Source organism: Ambystoma mexicanum, chromosome 6p, assembly GCF_040938575.1.
Source record: "Ambystoma mexicanum isolate Mex_15411 chromosome 6p, UKY_AmexF1_1, whole genome shotgun sequence".
Taxonomy (NCBI): domain Eukaryota; kingdom Metazoa; phylum Chordata; class Amphibia; order Caudata; family Ambystomatidae; genus Ambystoma; species Ambystoma mexicanum.
The window spans coordinates 672167942-672193508 of record NC_090935.1 but is presented as its reverse complement, the minus strand read 5'-3'; the positions used below and the strand labels follow the sequence as shown (position 1 = coordinate 672193508).

Below are 25567 nucleotides of genomic sequence, written 5' to 3'. Positions count from 1 at the left end.
GGTAATTCGTTCGAATTACCGCCAAACTCTGAAGGAGACCCAGTGTGTGATAAGGCATGCCTTGATGACTCTAGAGTTAGGTTCAATGTAGGGCTTCAGTTTATTCTTCACAGCATGACAATCATCAGTAGGATCTCCAGGTAACAGGTATCCGGCGGGGTTATCAGCACACACACCCAGCCATCCTTTCACTCCCTCTCTCGGGTGTCTGCTACTATTGCAACCTTCCCTCGCCTGCAGGCCCCCAGTTCCACCCATGATATCACTGTGTCTGGTGCCCACTCCAGGACCATGTCAGCATAGGGCCTGAGGGTGGTATTATTTTATTCTATACATGTTTTGATTGTTTGACATTGAGTAGAACCATGTGCCTATTTACTGCTTATGTGTAAGGTTTCGCACAGGAGCAGAAAGTACAAGTCGCCTTGCAAGCCAAACCTGCCCTCCGCCATGTTGTAACGCCTACCGGGTCTATCCTGCCCCAGCAGCCGGCCTGAAGTGTACAACGTTGCATCGCTTGCCCGATCTTTGCCAAAGTGCACCACTACATGCATGCTCCATGTTGCGCCCCCGCCTGGTGTGTAGCACGTTGCACCCCCGTTCAGATCCATGCATGACAACCTTATCTGTTGGTGTGCCTCTGCACCCTACCTTTGCACTCCGGACTTTTCCGGCGCTCTCTGCGCTCCTTCCAGAAACACGGCACTCTGTCAGGCCCCCACCGGCGGTATTACCCCGCCCGTGCGCCCTGACCTCCACCTCACCCTTCTCGCTGTTTCTGGCCGTCGGAGCTGTTCTCTCCGTGTCTCTTTCGCAGCCGCCTCTTCCCTGGACGGACCTGCGGCGCCGGGCTCTCAGCTCAGCGCCATGAACCTCCCGCTGGGGGCAGAGCCGGGGTCCCGGGTGCAGGGGGGAGTGCAGATGTGCCAAGCCGTCAGCCCCTGCCATGCCAACCACCGGGGGGAGCTGAGTGCTGGACAGCTCCTCATGTGGATCGACACCACCGCCTGCCTGACCGGTGAGATGCCCGCGCAGTACGGCCGTCCTGTTGCACAAGCAGTGGACAACTTTATTCACTATAATAACACAACTGTGTTCTAATGAAATGCTGATTGCTTTAATGAAGTTCGATAAAAAAAAGAAAAAAAAAAAAACAATTTCATTTTAGTTCGGTTGCACAAGTGGAGACAAAACATTTACATAGAATTACAATAGCTGCTTCTGGAGAGATGAGTCCCCGCTGCCCCCCCCTCCCTCCCCCACTTCCCCTTCTCCTCCCATTCCGCAGGTTCACGCATCCCTCTGGTCTATTGCTAGGTACAAGTGACCTGCCAATACTTTTTGAGCCATTCAACGGAGTGGCGACATTTGTTTTGGAATGTTGATACTAAACGATGCTACGTTTAATGCCACTTAACAGCTTTAATACTTTAATAACACTGTGATACTTTCAAGGTACTGCTCCTGTGTTTGTTTAATGGCAGCCTGATACGTTTAGTCGTATGGCAATGCGGTTAATGACTTTCTAACACTTTTAATGAAATACCGAGCATTCTAATGGCTTGCTGCTATTCGTAATGGCAGTCAGATGCTTCTAAGGAGAAACTGATACCTTTAATGGCACGCTTGTATATCAAGTTAAGGGCTGACACTTTTGACAACATGCTGGTGTTTTAGTGTTCCGCCGATACATTTAATGGCATGCTGATACGTTTAAAAATGACGCGTTTCATGCAGTGCCCCAGCATCGCATGTCATTTTGCACACACTAATTGAATAGTTCCGTTAATTGTTGGCATATACTATACAATACATGTTGTGAATTGATCGCAATACAACTGTCAATGAACACCTTGGACACTGGTCATTGTGCATGAAACAGTATAATTTACCCACATTGGCGCTCATTGCGATTTCGCCGGTAAAATGGCTAAAATTGCTGGAAATACCGCCATATCATGAGTTGACTGGCACGCGAACACGCCCACCTACACCGCCGCCGGCGGAAACGGTAATACTGTCCCGGCGACGGCAGTATTACAAGTATCAGCAGCCATCCACTGGCACTACCGGCCGATTTGTGCCAGTAATACCGATACAGGCACCTAAACAACCAGAATTACCGGCACCAGAATTGGCATCCCTGCCGAAACCGGAAGGTTGCCGGTAGCCATCTTGAAAACTCACACCACCCCGATTCTCCCATTTCCTGCTGCCATCCACAGCTATAGAATGTGCTATCGCCATGACTGACGGCAAAAAGACCCGAGTGCCCGACCTCTGGGTGCGAAAACCAAAAATCACACAGGCAGAGTTGATTGCACTAGCGGACACAGTGGTACAACACTCTGTGGCACTCTTTGGGGCCAGGCATAGAAAGACCAGCCAGTACAGGAAATCTGCCATTTGGCAGGAGGTCATGACAAGGGTTACGACCACAGGGACTGTCCACCACAGGTAATATACCGTAATGTCGCCCTTATTTGTGCGCCCCCGCAGTCACTGTGACTTTGGAGGTGCACAAAATACTGACTCCAATTACTGCCCGCAAGCAGAGTGCAGGGGTGTCCCCTGCTCTCCTTGGGGGCCGTAACGGGAGTCGGGGGTTGCAAGGGTGGTCCCCGCTCACCATTTTGGGAAGCGGGGGACAAGAAAGTAAAAATTAAAAAAATCAGCTCTGATCAACGCAAGTGAGAGGTACCGACACCGCAGGGATAGCGGGGAGTCGAGTCGCACACAGAAGTGCGCCCCAGTGAAGGTAAGTGGGGTGGGGGAGTCGGGTAAGGGTATGCAGAGTGGACGAGGTGGGTAAAGTGATCTATTTGATCACTGCGCCGTACCGAAATTGGCGTCGACATTTCCCTCGGCGCAGTGATCACATAGATTCCCACTGCACAATCCATGACTGCTGGAAGTGGTGGATGTTAGGTAAGAATTGATGTAGTGACACTGTGTGAGACAACATAACACTTATCTGCTTGGTATTAGGTAACCCACCTTTTGGTATAGGTCTGTACTACACAAGCTGGTAGTGTGACTGAGAGGCCAGGCCTATCTCAAGAGGGGTAAATGGGAGCTGTAGCAATGAAATTTGCAAATACAAGTAACTAGGGGTGTACCGAATAGTGAAATGACTATACGGCCGAATACCAAATAGTTGGTCCAGCTATTCGGCCAGAACCGAATAGTGAGCCGAATAGTTTTTTTTTAAACAAATATGTTCTAGAACATAATAAACAACATTTCATTAAATAAAATCAGGAGACATTCTATTGCATGAGTATTCATGTTTATTAAATGGGCATATAGATCTCACTAAGTTTATTAAAAGCTTGTTAAAAGATAAAAAGAAATTAAAAAACAGATTTGCCCCCATCGGTGGATGGGAGCTAACCCTTCAAATGTTGGGAGAGGCGCTAACTTCAGAGACTGTGGGGGAAGGGCAAACTTACTTGTGCGGGAGCAAATAACTTCTTTACGCATGCCATTAAAGGATAGTTCCGGGACTTTTTTTTTATTGTCTCTACGGTTCGGCCATGTGTTTTTAAGCATAACTCGGTAGATCGTAGAAAACTTTCCTATGGACCTTACCCGACTTTTCGTCCATTAACGCACTCGAAATCAGCCGCCATTTTCTGATAATCCTATCATTTCCCCCCATCGCCCTGGCTCACCTGCTTTTGCGGCACTAAATCAAATCCCCCGCCCCTGAAACAGACTTGATCAAAACATTCATATTCCCCGCCTCTATCTGTGACGTGACTGAGCTGCGTAGGCAAACGCGCCCAGGCGTCTTCTACGCGACTCCACACAGAACCCGGAAATCAACACAGATGAGCTCACACAACACAGCGCGCCACAATTGGGAATATGAAACTGTACTTTTAAATTAAACCGCAAGATTGTAAATTTGGTAAAGTACATTTATTTGACATCAAATGTTTTGAGAATATTCAGCGATTTTCATTTTTATTTGCTCACGTTCCAAAAAGTTCGTTTTGAGGCACGCGATGTTCCTTTGCTGTACACAGGGTCTTAGATCATCTCACAATACAGCGCCACAATTCGGAATATGAAACTGTGGTTTAAAAGCAAACGGCAAGATTGTACATTTGGCAAAGTACATTTATTGGACATCAAATGTTTAGAGAATATTCAGCGATTTGCATTTATCTTTGCTCTCGATCCAAAATAGTTCGTCTTGAGGCAAGCGATGTTCGTGTGCAGTACACAGGGTGTTGGTTTACGATAAAATAAGCTCTTCGGTCGCACTGATAATCGCATGGCTGTTCCAACAACGAGGCACTAGGCCACCACAACGGTCTGTATGTTGCATCTAGCCGTTAGTACCGCGTAAGGGCATACTTGTACTTGGTGATCGTCCCATAAAATGGTCAGGGTGGTAACGTTGTTCACGCGGAGAAGCAGCTGGCGGTTAAAAAAGCCATCCGCCGGTGTCTGGTACTCGTGACACATACAATAATGAAGGATGTACCTGTTTTAAAAACATAAAAAATGAAATTAGTCTCACCATCAGATCTTTATTAAAATTATTCATTTTATATATTAGGTCGGGAAATTATTTCCTAGCTAGGACAGTGCAACTGGGTATTATACGTCAAGGGGGGGCTGTAGGATACTGAGACAGTCCCCCAGTGCAGGGGTTGACAGGGAGGCAGTGCAGGTGGAGAGTGCAAGGGCCCAGGACCGAGGTCGCAGACAGTGGACCAGTTGTAGCAGGGGAGAGGGAGAGAGAAAGCAGAAGCAAAGAGGAAGGTTTTGAGGTGCTTCCGTAAAAGGAGATGGTTCTCCTCAAGATAGTGCGCGGTACAAAACAATATGCCACATAGAACGAACAAGTACAACTTAACCCGTCTTTAAAGCTACTGTATAGTAATTAAATTGCGGTATAAACTCATCTAAAGAGTTACTTACATTATATTTGCATTTTCCATTGTGTCTGTGCGTAGGGCAGCCCCGAAATACCACTCCTTCTATGCCGACGTTATTTCTTCTAATGAACGAACATTAAATGGCTTTCGTTTCTGAAATTATATTCATTATCGTTTCTTACGTTATTGCCCCACACCCCCAAAAAGAAGTCTTTCGGGATGGTCCCGGCCTGTCAAGGTCAAATAACAATAGAACCTTATACTGAGTCGTGGGCCATTCCGGCACCCGAGCAAAAAATCAAAGCAGCTGACCTTCACTTTGAACGAGCACACATTCCTAGTTAGCTACATTCAGTGTAAGGCCATCTCACAGGACTTGAAATTTACACTCCATCTTTGCATTTTGTCTGCGTGCATTTGCAGCCCCAGAGAACCATAAATACGGAGACATTCTATATTTTTTGAAAAATGATTTATATTACTGTTTGGTTTAATTTAATGCGCAAATGAACAAGGTTGGATAGACACATTGCATGTACATTGATTAATCACTTTTATTTACACAATACATAGTTACACATATTCAATGGGCCTGCAACATGAGGAGACTCCAGAGCAAAGTCACAGGTGACACCCGGGTGGTTCGCACAACTGCACGGTGAAGGGAGGGGCAACGGTGGAGAGACACATTGCATGTACACTGAGCAATCACTTTTATTTACACATTACATAGATACACATATTCAATGGGCCTGCGACATGAGGAGACTCGAGAGAACAGACAATCAAATTACAATCATTTAAACCGTGATGTGTATTTCTCAATGAGCTCTTCTTTAGGTGGACATGGAACAGAGGCAATGTTGGGTGGCAATGCAGTTGTCCCCTGCACAGGTTCGTTCACAACTCCATGTATGTGCCTATCTAGGACATCAACAATAAGTCTCTCAATAAAGTCATATTGCATATCCTCAAACACTGGTTTGATAATCCATTGTTTACTTCTTTTAGTGAAGGCCTTATTGTAGCGAAGCGTCCCTAAAGTTCCGGTCGTCCTACTTTGTTGACGGCCAACATTATAGTTATGTGCCAAGACCGCTAGAAGAGTCCGATTTATCATGCCCTCCATGCCAAAATGCAATCGTTTTGGCCTGTACTTTGGGCACATATTGTGGAACACCTCCAAATCTCCTGTGTGGCAGAATTCCATGAGTCCCCTCAAATTTCTTGTTATAGTTTTATCAAATACAATCTTTTCAATGGCTTTGTGAGTGGGTGATGAAGGAATCAACCACTTCTTCTTCCGTGCCTCCTCTGTGGACAAATGGCCATGTTCACAATTGTGGAAATGTTGGTTTGTGTTCCAACGGTGAACGTTGCTACAGTGTAGCATTACTGACCGCCATTTTTCCAGTAGAATTTCCAACGACCCTCCGCATGTTTTTGAGCTCCACCAAAGATGGTTGCTGATTGACTTGGACCACTGTGAAATACCTTGCATATCTTTTTTTTTACCTGCAGCCGTCATTTTTTTATTGATTGTTTTTGCAAGATGCCAAACGTCAAATTGGTGATTTATATTTTTGTACTCTTCTCTCATTGTCTTGGCAATTGAAACGTGTCTGTCCGTGGCTATCAGGTCTATCACCATTCCCCGCGATTGTAGTTCTTGCAATGATGCTACAAAGCCAACTTTCTCCATGGCCACTGAGGATGTACTTTGTGACACCTGCACGACCACCGAACTCACAATTTTCTTACTTTCCATGTCCTGAAAGTGGTAGGTGCAGTACTTGGCTGAAAATCCTGGGCTGTCGCACTGTCCATCACCGGCTAGCCTGAACCGTTTGCCCGCGAATGTACTATCAATAGACATTTTTTCCATTCTCCAAGCTTCGCTAATGGCTGGAAATAGATAATCGGTTTGGTATTTGTAGAACTGAGTTTTCGCAATGAAATGGATTCCCACAAACTGAAAGAAAGACTCTAACTTTTTAAAACTTGAACCACTAAAAAGTGCAGCCGCTGCACAAAGTAGATTGCCTGCTGGCAGTTGCCCCAGCATGGGTTGTGCAGACCATGAGAAAGGATGATATTTTGTACAGGTGGCATGTATTTTAAGGTTAGTGCCTCGAATTGCACGAGTCACATTAATCAATGGCTCCCCACATACTTCCCCACCAACCGAATGCCCACATTTCATCCGAATAATAATATCAATCAAACAACTATCGAATACAATGAATTTGGCCTCTTTCCTTATACTGTCACTCTGCATCCCAGCTGGTTCTGCCTGTAACGTTGAGGACATGTCACTCACATGAAAGGTAGAATCTCTGATATCGTCTTCCGCTATGTTCAGTGATATTGATGGTGTTTCATTGTCGTCCACTTCATTCTCTTCCATTGCAACATCTGTTCCTTCTCCAGCGATGGGTGAATAAAACAATTTCTTCAACTTTCTCGCGGTCTTAGTTTTTGCGGGTGTGGATTCTGTGAATTGATCTCCGACTGCATCCGAACTACCAGGAGGACATTCACTATCAATGGCTGGTGGTGGTATAGCTCCGTTGTCAATCACTTCATATTCTTCCCATTGGCAAGATGCATCTCCAGTCTCAAGTCCCTGCCAAAAGGTTTGACAAGCAACATCTCTCGTTCGCTTCACTGTCTGTGTAGATCTAGTTCGTACACCCACTCGCAACTAGAGGACAGATTGGAAAAGGGATGTTCAGTTTAAACACAACTTACAGTATTGAACTATTAACAGTGAAAAACAACATAATATAGTGACCAGGACACTAACCTTCTTTTGCTTTCTTTTCTTTGAAACTTTCTTGCCTCGAACTTCAACATCAGGACGCTGTTGCTCCGACTCGTGTGTGCATGTCTCCACTTCCTCTTGCGCTGCAACGACTATATTTTCATGATAAGCACATCCATCACGCACTGACGCTCCATCGACTCCCTGAAACATAGAACTTTCATTAGTATGTATAATAATATCGAAAACACAAAATGTACTTGGGGACCAATACCCACGTACATCTCAATAGCAAAACACGAATGAACGCTTTGTGTAGAACATTCAAAGGACAATTATTCACGCATTGTTGATCTAGTTAGATGGAACTGTCAAGATCCATACCTCGGGCTCCTCATAGACTTCCATTGATGATATTATTGAAGATGATGCTTCAGTAACTCCCTGAAACACAGTAATTGCATTAGTATGGTTTTCTATTTTGTTAAAAAGAACATAAACTTTGTGCAGGCGTCAACGGCTCATCTAAATAGACCTGCACAAATGATCAGTTGTCTAAAATAAATAATGGATATGTAAATATGATTCGATTTGCTCGATCGTTGAAAGTGTCACCACCCAGAGATCTGCATCAACTACTAGGGGTGATGTTCTTGTAGAAGAAGCTCCGTCATCTCCCTGAAACATAGTACTTGCGTTAATAAAGAAGGAAGTATAGCGGATGTAATCACGTCATATGATTTCGCTTGATCGAACTGTCAGTATCCATACCTCGAAATGCATAAGAACATCAAGGGATGATGTAACTGCGGTGCACACTTCTGCAAGCTGTTGCGCCGACCCGTAACTGCATGCTCCCCCTTCTTCTTGGATTAATGCTCCATCGACTCCCTGAAACATAGGACTTTCATTAGTAATGAACACAATATTGAAAAAAGAAGACACATAGGAGGGCGACGACAGAAGGACATATCAATGGCTAAAAACGAAAGAAACATTGTGTGTAACAATCACGCTACAAGAATGCAAGATCTGATGATCTCCATCGATGGAACTGTCCGGAAACGTACCTCGAGCATCTGAGTGACATCAACGGCTGTCGTCAATACGTTGGACTCCTCAGCATCTCCCTGAAAGACAGTACTTGCATTATTTTGGATAACAATAATTATAACTGAAAACAAAGACTAGAGGACAAGTACAAGGGTGTACCATTAGGTAAAATAATTACACGATAAATTAAAACTATTGATTTACATGCCTAAAACAAGTCAGTGGCAGAATAGCCAAGTAAGATTACCCGATAGGCGCTTGAAGTGGTTGATGACTGCAATAACGACACGGATGGACAATCTTCCGCTTTCATATTGAGTGGATACATAAATGGGGAAATTATTGTTAGCTAATGCTACACACTACCGCAAGGCCGAGAGATAAATACGTAAACTTGACTCACCAGTGGAGGGATGTGGACGAATAGAGTGGGAATAGCGGTTGAGAGCAAGTTTCGCCTCGCTCGCGGTGTGTTCTTCTTTATTAGCAATGATGTGGAGTACATGTCTGAGCTAAAGTGCCTGCTGCAGATGCGGTATCGATCACCCATCTTGTCCGCAAAGACATCTAGGACTCTACTTTCAAGCTCAGACGGTGGATATCCGCAATATCGGACCCATTCTCTTATCTGATCTATTGTCTTAGGGAAAACATGCATTATAGTACCTTCAGATTTATTATGGGTCTTCGAAGGGCAACCGCCAGTGGAACAGGCAGGCATTGTGGAAAGTTCTGAAAAGTAAAGATCAACAATTCTCTATGAATACCAATGTAAACTCAGAACATGTGACTAGTTCCTTGCATGTACTGTCTTGAACGAAAAGAAATTGGACGCAAAATGATTATGGTACATGGCCTTACCTTGACGAACAAACAGTTAGATGCAGGGATCAGAGTAGTTTCTTGTCGTAGAACAGGGAGCAGTTCACAGGTTGCAAACTGACGAGTTTCCTCGAAGTGGTCACGGAAGTTCACAGAGACGAAGAGCAGATAACCAGCACCTTCACGGGTTGACTAGCAAAGCGCAAAGAAGTTCTCATTAGAAATATGAAGTGGGTTATAAAGAATTCGAAACAGCTTGGCAGGAGACACGGGGTCTGGAGGTAGACATGGGAACAACAACCCATGCTCTATAGACCACTTTGAAGTGTACATGGTCTTTGGCACCTCTTGGCCTTTATCGCTCCCTGACAGCTCCACTTGCCAGCACAAGTACCCCGGTGCGAACTGCCTTTGATAGGGCTGGGGGTGGATTGGGGCGGTGGTCGTGCAGACAAGACACAGGAAGATTCGTGAATGGAGACACACTTATGTGGATTGCAGGGGGCCGTCCAGCGTGAGGGGGGATGCTTGGCAGGAGACACGGGGTCTGGAGGTAGACATGGGAACAACAACCCATGCTCTATAGACCACTTTGAAGTGTACATGGTCTTTGGCACCTCTTGGCCTTTATCGCTCCCTGACAGCTCCACTTGCCAGCACAAGTACCCCGGTGCGAACTGCCTTTGATAGGGCGGGGGGTGGATTGGGGCGGTGGTCGTGCAGACAAGACACAGGAAGACTCGTGAATGGAGACACACTTATGTGGATTGCAGGGGGCCGTCCAGCGTGAGGGGGGATGCTTGGCAGGAGACACGGGGTCTGGAGGTAGACATGGGAACAACAACCCATGCTCTATAGACCACTTTGAAGTGTACATGGTCTTTGGCACCTCTTGGCCTTTATCGCTCCCTGACTGCTCCACTTGGCAGCGCAAGTACCCCGGTGCGAACTGCCTTTGATAGGGCGGGGGGGGTGTGGATTAGGGCGCTGGTCGTGCAGACAAGACTCGTTTGCCGCAGGGCCTCACCAAGGAGAGGCCATCTAACTGCATGTAAGAGGCAGGCTGAAGGATCTAGTACATGGAAGGCAGGGGGGTGAGTTTATAAATACCTCAGCCTCCCAGGAGAATATATGGGTGCAGTTCACCCTGGAGACCCTGGATGCCTAGGCAGTTAGTCAGCAGCAGGCTGGCCTGTGGTGGCAAGGCGGCACGGGCCAGAGGGGGTCATCTCTGTACCCGGTGCCCAAAAGGATGATTTATTATGATCAACCATATTGATTATTTACCTATAACCATGTTTTGTATCAATAAAATCCAGCGGCCTTCCTTTTATTGCCAACGCTTGAACAAAGTGGTGTGGTAAGTATTTTTGGGGGAGGAGGCAAGGCCGGGAGGCTTGATGACAACCCGCAAAATAACATATGTATGTCTGCTGCATATGGGTTCAACGGTTATGTGGATTGAAGGTGGGCGGCCGTGAGGGAGGATGCTTGGCAGGAGACATGTGGTGTGACAAGACAAGGCACAGGAAGACTATTCAATGGAGACACACTAGATTCATTTAAAAAATCAAAACAACCATTGTTAAAATATATGTTGGGTTTTATTTTAGATCTTAATTTCAATTGAACATAAATAATAAACATTACACATTGTAAAGTTCCGGTTGCAGCACTTCCAGGGAAAATCCGCGGTATTGTCCACTGTCGCTGGGGAAATGTTGTCTAATGGCAAGTACCGCACAGGCAGGTATTACTCTCCGAACGCGGTGTCCGAGCCTCCCGTGAAGCCACCAAGTGAAGCAACGATAGGCCACCAGCCTGTACCACCTGTGAAAATGAAAGATGCAAACTGTATTAAAATGACAAAACATTCTTATCACTGTCGATTCAGGTAAAAAATGTCATTCTGCTTTGAAAAAAATTCTATCTAGAAAATGCACAATATGGAACCAATTTACATGCATTCGAATGATATGTAGATGTAATTTTATGTGGGAGACGACCATGACATAGTAGTGGCATCACTGACATCAAAACCAGAGTATACTTACTCGTTACTCGGATTACGCGGACGAACAGTGCCGCGAAGTTCGTGCATAAGCACCATCATCATCCTCAACACGGTCCGTGAGAGGCAGGCTTCCCTGAACTCTAGCAGCTCGGTGATGCATTGCGGACTTGGCTCGCCTTCCGAAATGTAGGCCAAGCACTCGGAAGTTTTACGGCAGCAGCAGTTCTCCTCCTCAGTTGGCATTAGCTCGCACCGATTGCACGTGCACCAGGTGGAGACGCCGTCCATGCGACATGGTCCAGGCTCTTCATCCGTTGACTGGTCCTCCCAACTGCCGTCCGAATCCCCATCGTTTTCGCGTGCTTGCCTTTCCAGTAGTTCCTCTTCGGTGTACTCGGGCTCGTACATATACGGCATTATTGTAGCCATTGTGTGGTAAAGAAAGTAAAATAATTTACAGAGATGGTACAGGTGTTCACAAGGCCTAGAAGCGGCGAAGGTAGCTGACCAGAGCACAGAAACGAGTCACAGAATACTCAAAGTAACACAGAGAGAGTAATGGAATCGAAAATCTGCTGCTGTGTGTTGTGAAACGGTGTGTTTATACTTATTGAGGAAAGAGGCCTCCTGCCATTTCCATGGCGACACTTCATTAGCTGAGGCGCAGCGATTGTTGACACGAAACGTGCTTTGGCGTTGGGAAATGGGCGGTACGCGTCTGCTGATGTCAGGCTCAGGGGCGGGGGATTTGATTTAGTGCCGCAAAAGCAGGTGAGCCAGGGCGATGGGGGGAAATGATAGGATTATCATAAAATGGCGGCTGATTTCGAGTGCGTTAATGGACGAAAAGTCGGGTAAGGTCCATAGGAAAGTTTTCTACGATCTACCGAGTTAAGCTTAAAAACACATGGCCGAACCGTAGAGACAATAAAAAAAAAGTCCCGGAACTATCCTTTAAGACTATTCTGGTGAGACTTCAATGTTACAAACAGTTAACTCTTCGTGTTTGAAACCACACACTTAAGGACTGCTGTGAGAATTAGCGGTCTCCTGTCCTCCCTTCCTTTCTAATCACTGTGAAGCATACCTTGGTACTCAAATAGCATTATGTGCATCAATTGTTCTTTATTTATTTAAACATTCCCCTCCAAAAGCTAGCCATGTGTGCATGACTACAAGTCAGTCCCAGAATGCAAAGCTCTGCACCAAAACCTGACCAATCTAATGAACTGGATAATGGAAATGTTTGCTACACTTACACAAGCGCCTAATACAACTAAAAACCACAAATTGGTATATAGGCAGTTGCTAAACAGTATTTGAGGCTTTGGCTATTCCTGCATTCAGTGTCCGCAGCAAGTCTTCTGAAGCGCAACCTGTGAGTTTCCGGGGCTAGCCCCTGAGCCTCGGTGCGCAGTATAGGCAAGACACACTTTGCCAGAGCAGTTCAACCTCTGTTCGTTAGATGCAAAGGTAACAAAAATGTGGAAACGCTCATGCAAAGCATGAGAATTTCTATTTTGACTAGGTCAGTGCCGCCAGGTGTCTTTTCAGACTTGTGGCAGCATTGAGCTTTCCCTGATACTGCCTAGTGAGGGAGCAGAAGAAAGAGGCACACATGTGCACAAGCCCATGGTGTTATGACCCACAGTGTGCTATGTCAGATCTTCCCAAGACATATTTTGTATCTGCCATTACAAAATTAAAACGTTTATGATTCAGGCCAAGCACATAATGGAGACGTGTTTCCCCTATGCGTTTGACCTGTGCACACACAAGTGGTGAAATCTATTTTTGCGAACCGCTGCCATGTTCCATAGGACTACCAAAGAAGTGTAAGCAGATTTATTTTAAAAGTGGGGTACAATGTGCATATAAGTTTTGGACGGCTGCCAGGGCGTCGCAGTGCTGCTATGTTTAATGATGCACTGCCACCATGGAAGGAGACACATCCTGTGAATGTCCTGGGCCTGTAATGGATGCACTGCACAATACCATCCAGTGAATGACCTGGGTCTGTAGATGCAGAGCTTTGAGCACACCACCAGTCCTGTCTTTTCTGTAGCCCTAAATTATGAGGGAGGTGGGGCAAAACTTAGTCCATCAGAACTATGGTAGGACTAGGTGTGCAACTTGAGTCTTTTGGTTGACGTGCGTTCTGAGGGAGAGGCACCCTCAGTGTGTCCCTTTGTCCGTCACTGTGTTAAGAGTGACCCACGGTGCCTTGTATGTGCGTTTGGCATTAAGTTCCATGCAGTGTCAAGATGAGCCTGAGCTTGGCTTGGCCAGTCTCGCATTGTAAATGACTGCATTGTTTGGGAAGATTAGGTGGGCAGCCCTTGGAGTGGCGCGGAGAAGCAGAGCCCCCAGCATGCACACATTGTCATGCAGTTTGGGAAAGGATTTCAATCTGTGACAGGCCCCAGAGGAGGGAGTGCCATGCTTTGCATACCTTTTATAATACCTTTGTAATGGGAAATTGCAGTGAAACGCCTGAATGATTACAGGCATGCAGACAAAGGGGAACCTTTCGGCTTCGAGTGTTAATTAATTAAGTATTCGGCCATATGCTGAATAGCTAATTTCAGCCGGAATTCAGCCGAATACTTACTTGAAGCCAAATTTTGGTACACCCCTACAAGTAACCAAGTAACACTTAGACTCACGGTTTCAGTTATAAATAGTTATTTATTTATTTAACATCCATTTTAAATAACATACATTTTTAAATAAGCAATCTTTAAAATGTACTTTAAAATACATTTCGGGATGAAACAAGTTAGTGGGTGCTCTTCGGATATGCTTATTACACAATTCCTTCACCCTGAGGTGACTTAATTCACAAGGACAGTAATGGCATTTATATATCACACCTGTTATACTTTGCAGATTCTGGGGTTGTAGAAAGGAAAGGTTTAGGGAAGGAAAAAAATGTAAACAGGTTCTCAGTATAGGTGATGACAATTAAATCTTTCAATGGGATCTAGACAAGCTTTTCTCAGCAATAACATTCTAAAACAAGTAACCATCTATGAGGGACAGAAATATCAAAGCCAATGGACTAAAAGAGTCTGCAGGGAGTCCAGACAGCCAAAGTCAATTGGAACAGAACGTCTATGAACCTGAGGCATTTCTTAAATAAAAAGTCTTGCACAAAGTTAGAGAGTTTGTAGAAAATCAATTGTAGGGCCATAAACGGTTACGCATTTGGAAAGCAGAGTTGGAATCGACTCTTAATGTAAGTCACTGCAAGTCTCAACTGAGAAAAGCACAGCCAAAAGACAATGAGGTAAGTACCCCAAGTCTAAACAGTACCTCTGGTTTGAAGAAGAGTAGTCTAGCAGGATTCTGTCCTGTTGCAGCGATGCAGACCCTGGAGCCTCAGTCGTGGGGACAAGAGGGAGGATGTCTGGAGGGCTCCTGCGGCGGCACTTTGGAGGTTGTAGGCAGCTATGGGCTCTTTTCGCTTCAGCTGCACTTTGCGGTTTCAGCACTCTGTTAACAGCACTGTCGCGGATCTTGAATACCGGTTGGGCTTCCATCACTCTTTGGGTCCTGCACTCTGGCGAGGGGACTTGAGCTCTGGTTGTCCTACTTCTGGAGGGTCCTTAGGAGACTCCTGGAGCTTCTGGCCGGATTTCAGATGTTCTACTCGACTACGGATTTCTTGACCCCTGGAACTTGGTTCTTGCAGCAGCGAAGAAGTACATACAGTCAGGGAAGATGGCCCAGTGGAGTTCGTCTCAGGGTTAGTTGGTCCCACTAATCCAAGGGAAGAAGTCGTCCATTCCGGAGCTTCTCTGTCCAATTGAAAAAGGAGTTTCAGCACAGCAACAGGGCTTCATCGGGCAATTCAAAGGTCCAGGAGAATGCAGCAAGCTTCGTTCACGCTTTCTTTCTCAGGTATTTCTCCCAGTGGCGACTCTGCCACTAGTCCCAAAACCCTTGCCTTTTAAGCTGGTTTCTCCCATTCATGCACAGGCTAGGCTGTCAATCACACAGCGTGGTGGCAGTCCTGAAATGACAGCCAGCCAGCCAATTAGGCCTGGTTGCATTGATGCACTCCTAGAGACAAAGGACCAAAGCCTGCCAAAGACAAAATGAACAAAAGGCTCAAACCTGTCTCAACACACAGAGTAAAACCCAAGAAAGACCTCACAAACAGAAAATGGCGAAAAAAGAAGACCGGGGCCATTTTGACAAAATGGTCACCCATGGGTGCTTTACTGCAGATGAGGGTTCAGCCTGCGGTAGAATAGCACAATGGTAGGAAAATGAAACCACTGCCACCAGCCATTTAAAGTCGTGAGGGTAACATAACAATGTTACATGAAGATGTAGGCTAAGGGGCTACTATGTAATTTCCCAGCACTCCACATAAGATTGGATGTGTGTTTTGTTTTTTGGACAGGGTAATAACCTCAGAATCACTTACTCTATTACACAGACCGAATGATCTTGGACTCTGAGAGGCAATAATCCACACTCAGACCAACATTTAGATTATAGATGGCTCTTTACAGGCACTTTATTCACAAACATTATAAGGATACAAGTAACTAGATAATGGAATATACGTGATTATATATATTAATATATATACACACGCACATACACACACACACACACACACACACAACCTTTGTGATTACAAATGAACTTTTCTTGTTGGTTTTGAAAAAAATATATTACAACTAAATGGGACTATCCAAATCGAATTGTTTTGATTAGAATGGCCCCTGAAATGGATTTGATCTCGGAACTGGACCACCTTTCAGTGGGATGCCTTACCTCCACTGCAGCAAAATGTGTTTTGCTGCAGTGGAGGCAAGGCATCCCAAAAGGATTATGTTACCCTTATGTTTAATTGTTCTCAAACTCCAAGTCCCATTTCCTCTCCGGAAACTATCGCTCCAGGAAGAACATACGTGAAGAGTGCACTAGGGTTGAATCACATTTGCTCTTCCTGTCCCGAGAAGAAAGCTCATCAGCATATGTGCCTCAAAGAGGAGTGAGGCACAACCCATGCACATGACTCCAAGGGTTCTGCCTTGGGAGGCAATATACTTTAATAAAACTCGATAGACCTGATCATGAGTTTCATTTCCAATTACCGCATACAGTAATTACCAGGTGCCCAGAAAGATCTGCATGATGCAAAGTCATGTGGACCTTTCTGCTGCTCCCCATTTTGCAGTTCTGTAGCACTCCATGGGGCCCAGTAATTACCACACGTGGTAATTACCCACACACAAAAGCAGGCCGAAATAAGAGTTTTGAAAACGAAATTTGAAATGTGGCGGAGTGGTAAAACACCCAGTAGTGGGGATTATCAAATGTTTTACATTACCACCAAACGTGTAAACAGGCCCTATATCTTGATCTTCCGTTGTTAGAATTGCGTTTCTTTCATTGCAATTTAAAACTGTAACCACATTTTCATAGAGATAGTCAACTGCTGCCATGGAAATTTGAATTGCTAATTAAATGGTGATGTGAGCAACAGGTGTGTAAACTGAGAAATTACTACCATTGGAGACCTGCCACCATATAATAAGCAGTGAAAAGGCGGGGGAGTAAAAGTAATTAATTATCGCTGTGCAAGACCAGATAATTCTATTATGTATTCTTATATTGACACACAGGAAGCATGCTGCCAAGAAGCATTTGGAAGAACATTGGCGTCATGCCCACTTTCTAAGATAACAGGATTATTGACATATGGAACTAGTCCCCTGGTGACAGCCTGTGGCTGATTGTAAGGGCTGAAATAAGGAGGGAGATAACCAAGTGTTTCTGAAGATGGGTACAGCAATATTGAAGACATTGAATGATTTGACTTTAAATAAAGCAGACATTTTGTCTGAACTAAGAGAATAACAGTATAACTTACATGAGCAGACATGTACTGCCAGACAGAGAGGCACAGCTTCACCTCACTTATGAGGCCAGACTAGGTCGAAACACGTCCCTGGTGTTGCTGTTGGTACTCTTGTTCAGAAGCTAATTGCCTAGCATTTCAGTGCTGGACTGCCCTTGGGGGTTGGACAAAGACTGATATGCAAATGGTTATTTCTACTCTTTGAAAGGTACAGTGAGCTAAAACGTGGTTGACGCCCCTCCCGAGTGGGCACCTTCCCATAGAATTGGTTATTTGGCTGTGTTCGCTCTCAGTCGAGGGGCTCCCAGACCATTTTGTGCATTTTCAGGAACTTTAGGTTCACCCTAAGTTACCCAGGGTAATTCAAACATGGACCCCTTGCTCACTGTGCCTAGAGAGACACAGTTTCACCTAACTAATGAAGCCCGACTAGGCCGAAACACGTTTCTGGGTTGCTGTTGGTACTCTTGTTCAGAGGAGAAATGCCTAGCATTACGGTGCTGGACTGCCATTGTGGGTGGGACAAAGACTGATATGCAAATGTAGATTTCTCCTCTTTGAAAGGTACAGTGAGCTAAAATGTGGTTGTAAACCCTCCCGAGTGGGCACCTTCCCATAAAACAGGTTATTTGGCCGTGTTTGTTCTGGTTAGAGGGGCTCTAAGAAACTTTTGTGCATTTGTAGGTTTAAATAAAGCAGGCATTTTGTCTGAATTAAGAGACTAACAGTATAACTTACAAGAGCAGACATTTACTGCCAGGCAGAATATATGTAGCTATATATAGCCAGGTCAGCGCGTCGTAGGAGCTTTGCTCCTTTGGCCCAAATTTGGCCATTGTTTTTGAAAAAGCGCCCCCCCCAGGCCCGCCAGGCTCCCCCCTTGCCTCCTTTCCACAGCCTGCACCCTCTTCATGCTTTCCTGATCCCTCCCGCCACTCCCCCCTGCTCTGATTGGTGCAGCGGCCCGTGTTGCCTGGGTATACGGACCCATGGAAGCGTCTGCTCCCTTCCTTTCCAGCAAAGAAGCCAGGCGAGCGTGACGTGGGAGTTTTGCTCCTTTGGCCCAAATTTGCCCATTGTTTTTGAAAAAGCACGCCCCAGACCCTCCAGGCTCCCCCCTTGCCTCCTTTCCATAGCCCACACCCTCTTCCTGCTTTCCCGATCCCTCCCACTTCCAGACCCCCCCCTCCTCTGATTGATGCAGCGGCCCGTGTTGCCTGGGTATAGCGACCCGTGGAAGCGTCCGCTCCCTTCCTTCCAACAAAGAAACCAGGCGAGCGTGACGTGGGAGTTTTGCTCCTTTGGCCCAAATTTGCCCATTGTTTTTGAAAAAGCACGCCCCAGGCCCTCCAGGCTCCCCCCTTGCCTCCTTTCCATAGCCCACACCCTCTTCCTTCTTTTCCGATCCCTCTCGCCTCCTGACACTCCCCCTGCTCTGATTGGTGCAGCGGGTCATGTTGTCTGGGTCTACCCACCCGTGGAAGCGTCCGCTCCCATCCTTTCCAGCAAAGAAGCCAGGTGAGTGTGTCGTAGGAGCTTTGCTCCTTTGGCCCAAATTTGTCCATTGTTTTTGAAAAAGCGCCCTTCCCTCAGGTCTGCCAGGCTCCCCCCTTGCCTCCTTTCCATAGCCTGCACCCTCTTCCTGCTTTCCTGATCCCTCCGGCCTCCCGACCCTCCCCCTGCTCTGATTGGTGCAGCGGCCCGTGTTGCCTGGGTCTACCGACCCATGGAAGCGTCCGCTCCCTTCCTTTCTAGGAAAGAAGCCAGGTGAGCGTGTCGTAGGAGATTTGCTCCACCGGCCCAAATTTGCCCATTGTTTTGAAAAATCACCCCCCCCAGTCCCTTCAGGCTCCCCCCTTGCCTCCTTCCCATAGCCTGCACCCTCTTCCTGCTTTCCGGATCCCTCCCGCCTCCCGACCACCCCGCTCTGATTGGTGCAGCGGCCCATGTTGCCTGGGTCTACTGACCCATGGAAGCGTCCGCTCCCTTCCTTCCAGCAAAGAAGCCAGGTGAGCGTGTCGTAGGAGCTTTGCTCCTTTGCCCCAAATTTGCCCATTGTTTTTGAAAAAGCGCCCCTCCCAGGCCCTCCACTTGCCTGTTTTTCATAGCCCTCTTCCTGCTTTCCCGATCCCTCCCGCCTACTGACCCTCCCTCTGCTCTGATTGGTGCAGCGGTCCAGGTTGCCTGGGTCTACCCACCCGTGGAAGCGTCCGCTCCCTTTGTTTCCAGCAAAGAAGCCAGGTGAGCGTGTCATAGGAGCTTCGCGCCATCGGCCTAAACTTTCCCATTGTTTTGAAAAAGCGCTCCCAGGCCCTCCAGGCTCCCCCCTTGCCTCCTTTCCATATCCCGCACCCTCTTCCTGCTTTCCAATCCCTCCCAACCCCCTCCCCTACTCTGATTGGTGCAGCGGCCCGTGTTTCCTGGGTCTACTGACCCGTGGAAGTGTCCGCTCCCTTCCTTCCAGCAAAGAAGCCAGGTGAGCGTGTCGTAGGAGCTTTGCTCCTTTGGTCCAAATTTTCCCATTGCTTTTGAAAAAGCATGCCCCAGACCCTCCAGGGTACCCCTTTGCCTCCTTTCCATAGCCCATACCCTCTTTCTGCTTTGAAAGTGTGAGGCAGATTCCATAGGAATCCATTGGTTTTTCACCCGAAGGAAAAGCTCATGCAGGCGTAAAACCTGGTCCTCTTCCAAGATGGAGTAGGAAAGCTTTGTGTCACTTCCATGCACTGGAAGGGCACGAAAAATGAGCTGAAATACAAAATGGAAGTGTAAAAGCAATACTCTGCTACAGTGAAAATGACCCCCAAAGACAAATGTTTACTGTTAATGGAAGTAAAATTACCAAGATGTTATGTAAGTCAACAAGATAGTAGCTTGACAAGGAGCAGTTATCTAAAATACATCAGTTCATGAGACTCTTGAGGACTCTGCAAACTTGCATCCCTCCAGATGTTTTGGACTGCAAGTTCCATGATCCCTCAATATTGACTATGCTGATTGGGGCTGATGGAAGTTGTAGTCCAAACAAACTGTCAAGCTAAAGGTTCCAGACCACAGTACAATATCATGACAAGAACTAAAGGAGCATGCTTACCAAGAAAAGACACTTGATTTAAAGTTCATTTTAGTTGTTTGAGCATAATTAATGGCACTCGTCCAATGTGGTGTTGCAACATGGAGTTACAAATAGTCTCTAGGCATCCACCAGTTTATGTTATGTTCCTCTATAGGCAAAGTTGACTTTAGTCCACACATTAGTGAAATGAAAAGCCTATGCTGTTTGGTAATGCTCCAAGGGGCCCATTCAAACTTTAATGAGCCCTTGCTGGCATCCAATGGCATCGCCACCGGGGAGGATTTTGAGTGTGTATTCGACAGAAACACGTTTGGGTACTCACAGTTGCAGTTTTGTGCAGGTGCTGGCAGTGGTGGACCAGTAGAAATGGAAATGCGTCCCCCACGGCGTCCAGAGGCCAGTAACCCGGCTCTGTGCACCAAGGGGCAGCACCCTTGTGAAACCCTTGTGGGGAAGAAAATCCAATTTGTCGTAGTCCAGAAGACACTCCAAGTTCCGAAGTAGTAGGAGTTCGGGGTGCTGTAGATGGATCCTAGCGGAGTGGAGCCTGTAGCAATCGTAGAATGATGGTAAGTAGATTGCGAGAAGCAATGCATGCGGCTTGCAAAGAAACAGCTGGTATGTTGCCGAGGAGCTGCACGGAGAGGCGTAGTGATTGCTGACTGGAGGAAGAAGCGCAGGGGCTCCAGGAGGGCAGCAGAGAAAACCAGGAGGAAGGTAGGTAACTGCAGTTTGAAAGGCGGAACAGGAAAATTCCCAATTAGGCAGAGGAAAACCGGCGGCAAGAATCGCCAAAGAAAAGTAAACAGATAGAATAATAGTAAGAGTAGTTAGAAGGACGGGAGGTAGAAGAAAGGGAAAAAAGAGAAGGAATGAGTAAGTTCCGCGAAGAAGCGCGATGAAGCAAGCTGAAAGGAATGGAGAGGGGAAAGACGGAGATAGGGAAACAAATAACGCTAATGAAGTAGCAAAAGTCCGTAGTGCAGAGGCAAGGAGCTTAGGCACAACGGAGCGAGACAGAAGCGACGCACCTACCCGTTCGTTGTGATGACTGATATAGAACAGGTAGCGAGCGTGCTGCCATGTTGAAAAAGGCTAGAGCGCTCCCTATGAATTACTGAGATGGAACCAAGGAGGCGCCATCTTGCATTCCACTGACTATAGCGAGAATGGTGCTTCCTCCATCTCCTCCATAACAACACCGAAGGAATCCTAACAGTATGCCCTCCCCGCGGGGCCATTGGTCCTGGTTTCCAGGGATGGCTTTAATGAAACTTCTGTACTAATCTGGGGTCATGAACCGAGGTTGCAGGTTCCCATGTTCGATCCGAAGGACTGTATCCTTTCCAGTCTATGAGGTATTGTAATGAACCACAGTGGTATCTGGAATCACAGATGGCAGCTACTTCGTATTCTGGACCTTCCGGAGTGTCTATTGGAGGGGGAGTAATGATTGTTTTCCTATTGAATCTGTCCAAAACATGTGGTTTAAGTTGTGAGACATGAAAAATGTTGTGAATACGATGCCAAGACGGGGGAAGTTGTAACCTATAAACCACATTTCCTATGGCTTCAATGATGTAAAAAGGACCAAAGTATTTCAGAGACAGTTTTGAAGGTATAAGACACCTTGGTAGGTATTTTGAAGAGAGACAAACCATGTCTCTGGAGTTATAGATGGGTTCTTTTAAGCGTTTCTTGTCTACTTGTCTTTTAGCCCTGCTTCTGGCTTCTGAAAGTGCTACGAAAGCGGTAGAATGATCTGATTGGATGTCTGACACAAGAGAGTCTACAACAGGTACTTTGGTGGCTTGTGGAGTGATTGTTGGAAAGATAGAAGGATGGAATCCGTACGTACAAAAAATGGTGACATCTGTATGGTTGAATGAAGAGAATTATTATATGCAAATTCGGCATAAGGTAACATCGCACTCCAATTGTCCTGAGAGGCAGAAATAAAACAACGAAGGTATTGCTCTAAGGATTGATTTAGCCTTTCAGTCTGGCCATTGGACTGCGGATGATACCCTGATGTTAAGTGACGTTGTATTCCAAAGGAGTTGCAAAGATGTTTCCAAAAGGTGGAAATGAATTGTGATCCTCTGTCGGATATAATGCTGTTTGGTAATCCGTGGAGGCGCAAAATTGTTTGGAGAAAGCAAGAAGCCATTTGAGCTGCGGAAGGTAGCTTGGTCATGGGAATAAGATGGGCTAGTTTGGTCATAGAGTCTACGGTTACCATGATAGTCGTGTGGTGAGAGGAGGGTGGTAGTTCCACAATAAAGTCTGTAGAAATGCTTTCCCATGGACGGGTAGGCAGAGCTGGCTGAACCAATTTCCCTGTGGGTAACTGTCGAGGAATTTTCGACTGAAGACAAATAGAGCATGATGAAATATAGTAATTGACGTCTTTTTGTACCTCGGCCAACCAAAAATGCCAGTTGATCAGTTCTAACGTGGTAGCAACTCCTCTATGCCCTGCTGTTTTATGGTCGTGGCACATGTGAAGTACCTGTTGTCTAGATGTTCCAAGAGGTATGTACAATTTGTACAGATGGAAAAAGAGTCCTCCGTCTTTTCTCAATTGGTGTTTGTTAATTTCCATCGTAGGTACTTTCTGGCTTTGTTTTGGTATGCCCTGCAAAAATGATGATACGAAAAAGAGGAATGTTGCATGAGGCATCATCTTTTCAGGGGTGAACGGGAGCGTATTGTAGGAACTTCGGGAAAGAGCATCTGCAATTTGATTATTGGTTCCTGAAATGTAAGTAAGTACAAAGTCATAGGACGAAAACAAATATGCCCATCGGGCTTGGCGACTGTTTTGGCATTCCAGATTTTGTAGTACTCTCAGATTTCGATGATCAGTTCGGATTAGAACTGGATGTTGAGCTCCTAACAGTAGATGCCTCCATTCTTGGCAAGCTCTTTTAATCGCCAGAAGCTCCTTTTCGAGAACCGTATAGTTGCGTTCTGAACATGTCAGAGACTTGGACATGTAAGTGATAGGATGTTCTATACCTTCTTTGGACACCTGTTTTAGAACTCCACCTATGGCTGATTCGGATGCATCTGTTTCCAGAATAAAGGGTTTGGTTTGGTCAGATAATCTCAAAACAGGAGCCGTGGAAAAGGCAGTTTTCAATTTTTTGAAGGCTTGTTGAGCTGCTGAGTCCCAACAGAAGTTCTTTCCTTTCTGTAGAAGATTGGTGAAGGGCTTGATGGTCTGTGAAAAGTTTGGAATGAATTTACGCTAAAAATTCGTAAACCCTAGGAATCTTTGTATTTCTTTAAGATTCTGAGGTGGTTTCCACTGGTAAATGGCCCTGACCTTCCTTGGATCCATTGCCGCTCCTTCTGCGGATAATATGAAACCCAAATAAGGCATGCTGGGTAAATGGAATGAACATTTCTCAATTTTTGCAAATAGATGGTGTTTCTGGAGTCGGCTTAACACCTTAGTCACGTGATGAACATGCTCCTGTAATGTGTGGGAGAAGATGAGGATGTCATCCAAGTATACAATGAGGGTATGTAATAGCAAATCTGCAAAGATGTGATCAACAAAAGGCTGAAAAACTGAAGGGGCATTAGCTAACCCAAAGGGCATTACCCGATATTCGCAATGCCCAAAAGGCGAGCGGAATGCGGTTTTCCACTCATCTCCACTTTTTATTCTGATAAGGTGGTAAACTCCTCTGAGGTAAAGTTTTGTAAATATGGAAGCACCTCTTACTGCCTCTAGAATGTCTTGTATGAGAGGTAAGGGGTATCGATCCTTGAAGGTAACTTTATTCAGGCCTCTATAATCTATGCAAGGCCTTAATTCTTTACAGTCCTTCTTTGGAATAAAGAAATGAGAGGCTCCAGCCGAGTTTTTAGATTCGGTTATAAGGCCATGACGCAAATTAGTTTGCAAATATTCTTTCAAAGCTTCTTTCTCTGGGCTCGATAGGGTGTACATCCTGCAGAAAGGTACCTCCGCATCTGGTAAGAGATCGATGGAACAGTCGTCTTTACGATGAGGTGGTCATTCTTTGAATTCTTCATTAGAAAAGACAGATTGGTAATTCCGGTAGCATTCCGGAAGGAGGGCTAACTTTGATATGGTCGGATTCATTGGGGATGTATCCTGTTGAACTGATGTGGAAAACAGTCCAACAGCTCCTTCTGGTAGACAGGAATTGAGACATTGTTCTGATCTCAAAAACAAAGTCCCTGCAGACCAAGTAATAAAAGGATTGTGTTTGACAAGCCAAGGCAGTCCTAGTATCAGAGGGTAGTGTGCCGCCTTTATAAGATCAAAAGTGATACTCTCTTCATGGGTGGAGATCTTCATTGTAAGAGCTGCTGTGTTTTCTATGATCGGTCCAGAAGACAGAGGAGTGCCATCCACTCCTTCTACTGGTTGGATCAAGGTTTTATTGATACAGGGTATATTATTTTTAGATGCCCATTCCGAATCCATGAATAATCCAGCGGCTCCGCAATCCACCAAAGCAGGGAGTTGTTAGATAAGTTTATCATGGAGTTGTAGTGTGACAGGAATCACTACCATGTTTTGGGTATTGGAATGACTCTCTTGGGAACTCTGCACCACAGACCCACTCATGGTTCCTTTTATGGGTGGGTGGAGTCATTTCCCAGACGTCGGGGAGATGTTAGATGACAGTCTTTCAATACGTGTTTATCTGACCTGCAATACAAGCATAACCCCAAAGCTCTTCTCCGCTGTCTTTCTTCCGGGGTTAAGGGTCCTCTGGCCATACCCAACTGCATGGGCTCTTCAACGTCAAGACTTCTGGTGGGATTGAGAGCCTCTGGTTTCGGAATAGATAGAGGAGAACGGAATTTACCCTTGCGTTTTTCTTGATTTCTTTCTTGGATGCAGCAATCTAACTGTAGTACCAAGGTGATCATTTCCGCTAGATTCTGCGGGTGTGGTACTCTGGAGACTTCGTCCTTGAGTTCTTCGCATAGATTCCTTCGGAAAATGGTCAAAAGAGCATCATCTGCCCATGCAGTTTCATGGGCAAGCTGTTTGAATTGTGTAATGAAAGCAAGG

General features: G+C 45.9%; 1 protein-coding gene across 1 annotated transcript in view; it reads left to right on the top strand.

The window, feature by feature from the left end:
* The first annotated feature begins 715 nt into the window (after positions 1–715).
* ACOT12 (acyl-CoA thioesterase 12) overlaps positions 716–25567 on the top strand; it is an 816096-nt gene continuing 791244 nt past the window's right edge. The window contains exon 1 of the mRNA XM_069627558.1: positions 716–1018. Within this exon, the coding sequence (XP_069483659.1) occupies positions 868–1018 (151 nt within the window). The 5' untranslated portion in view covers positions 716–867. The remainder of the gene's footprint in view (positions 1019–25567) is intronic.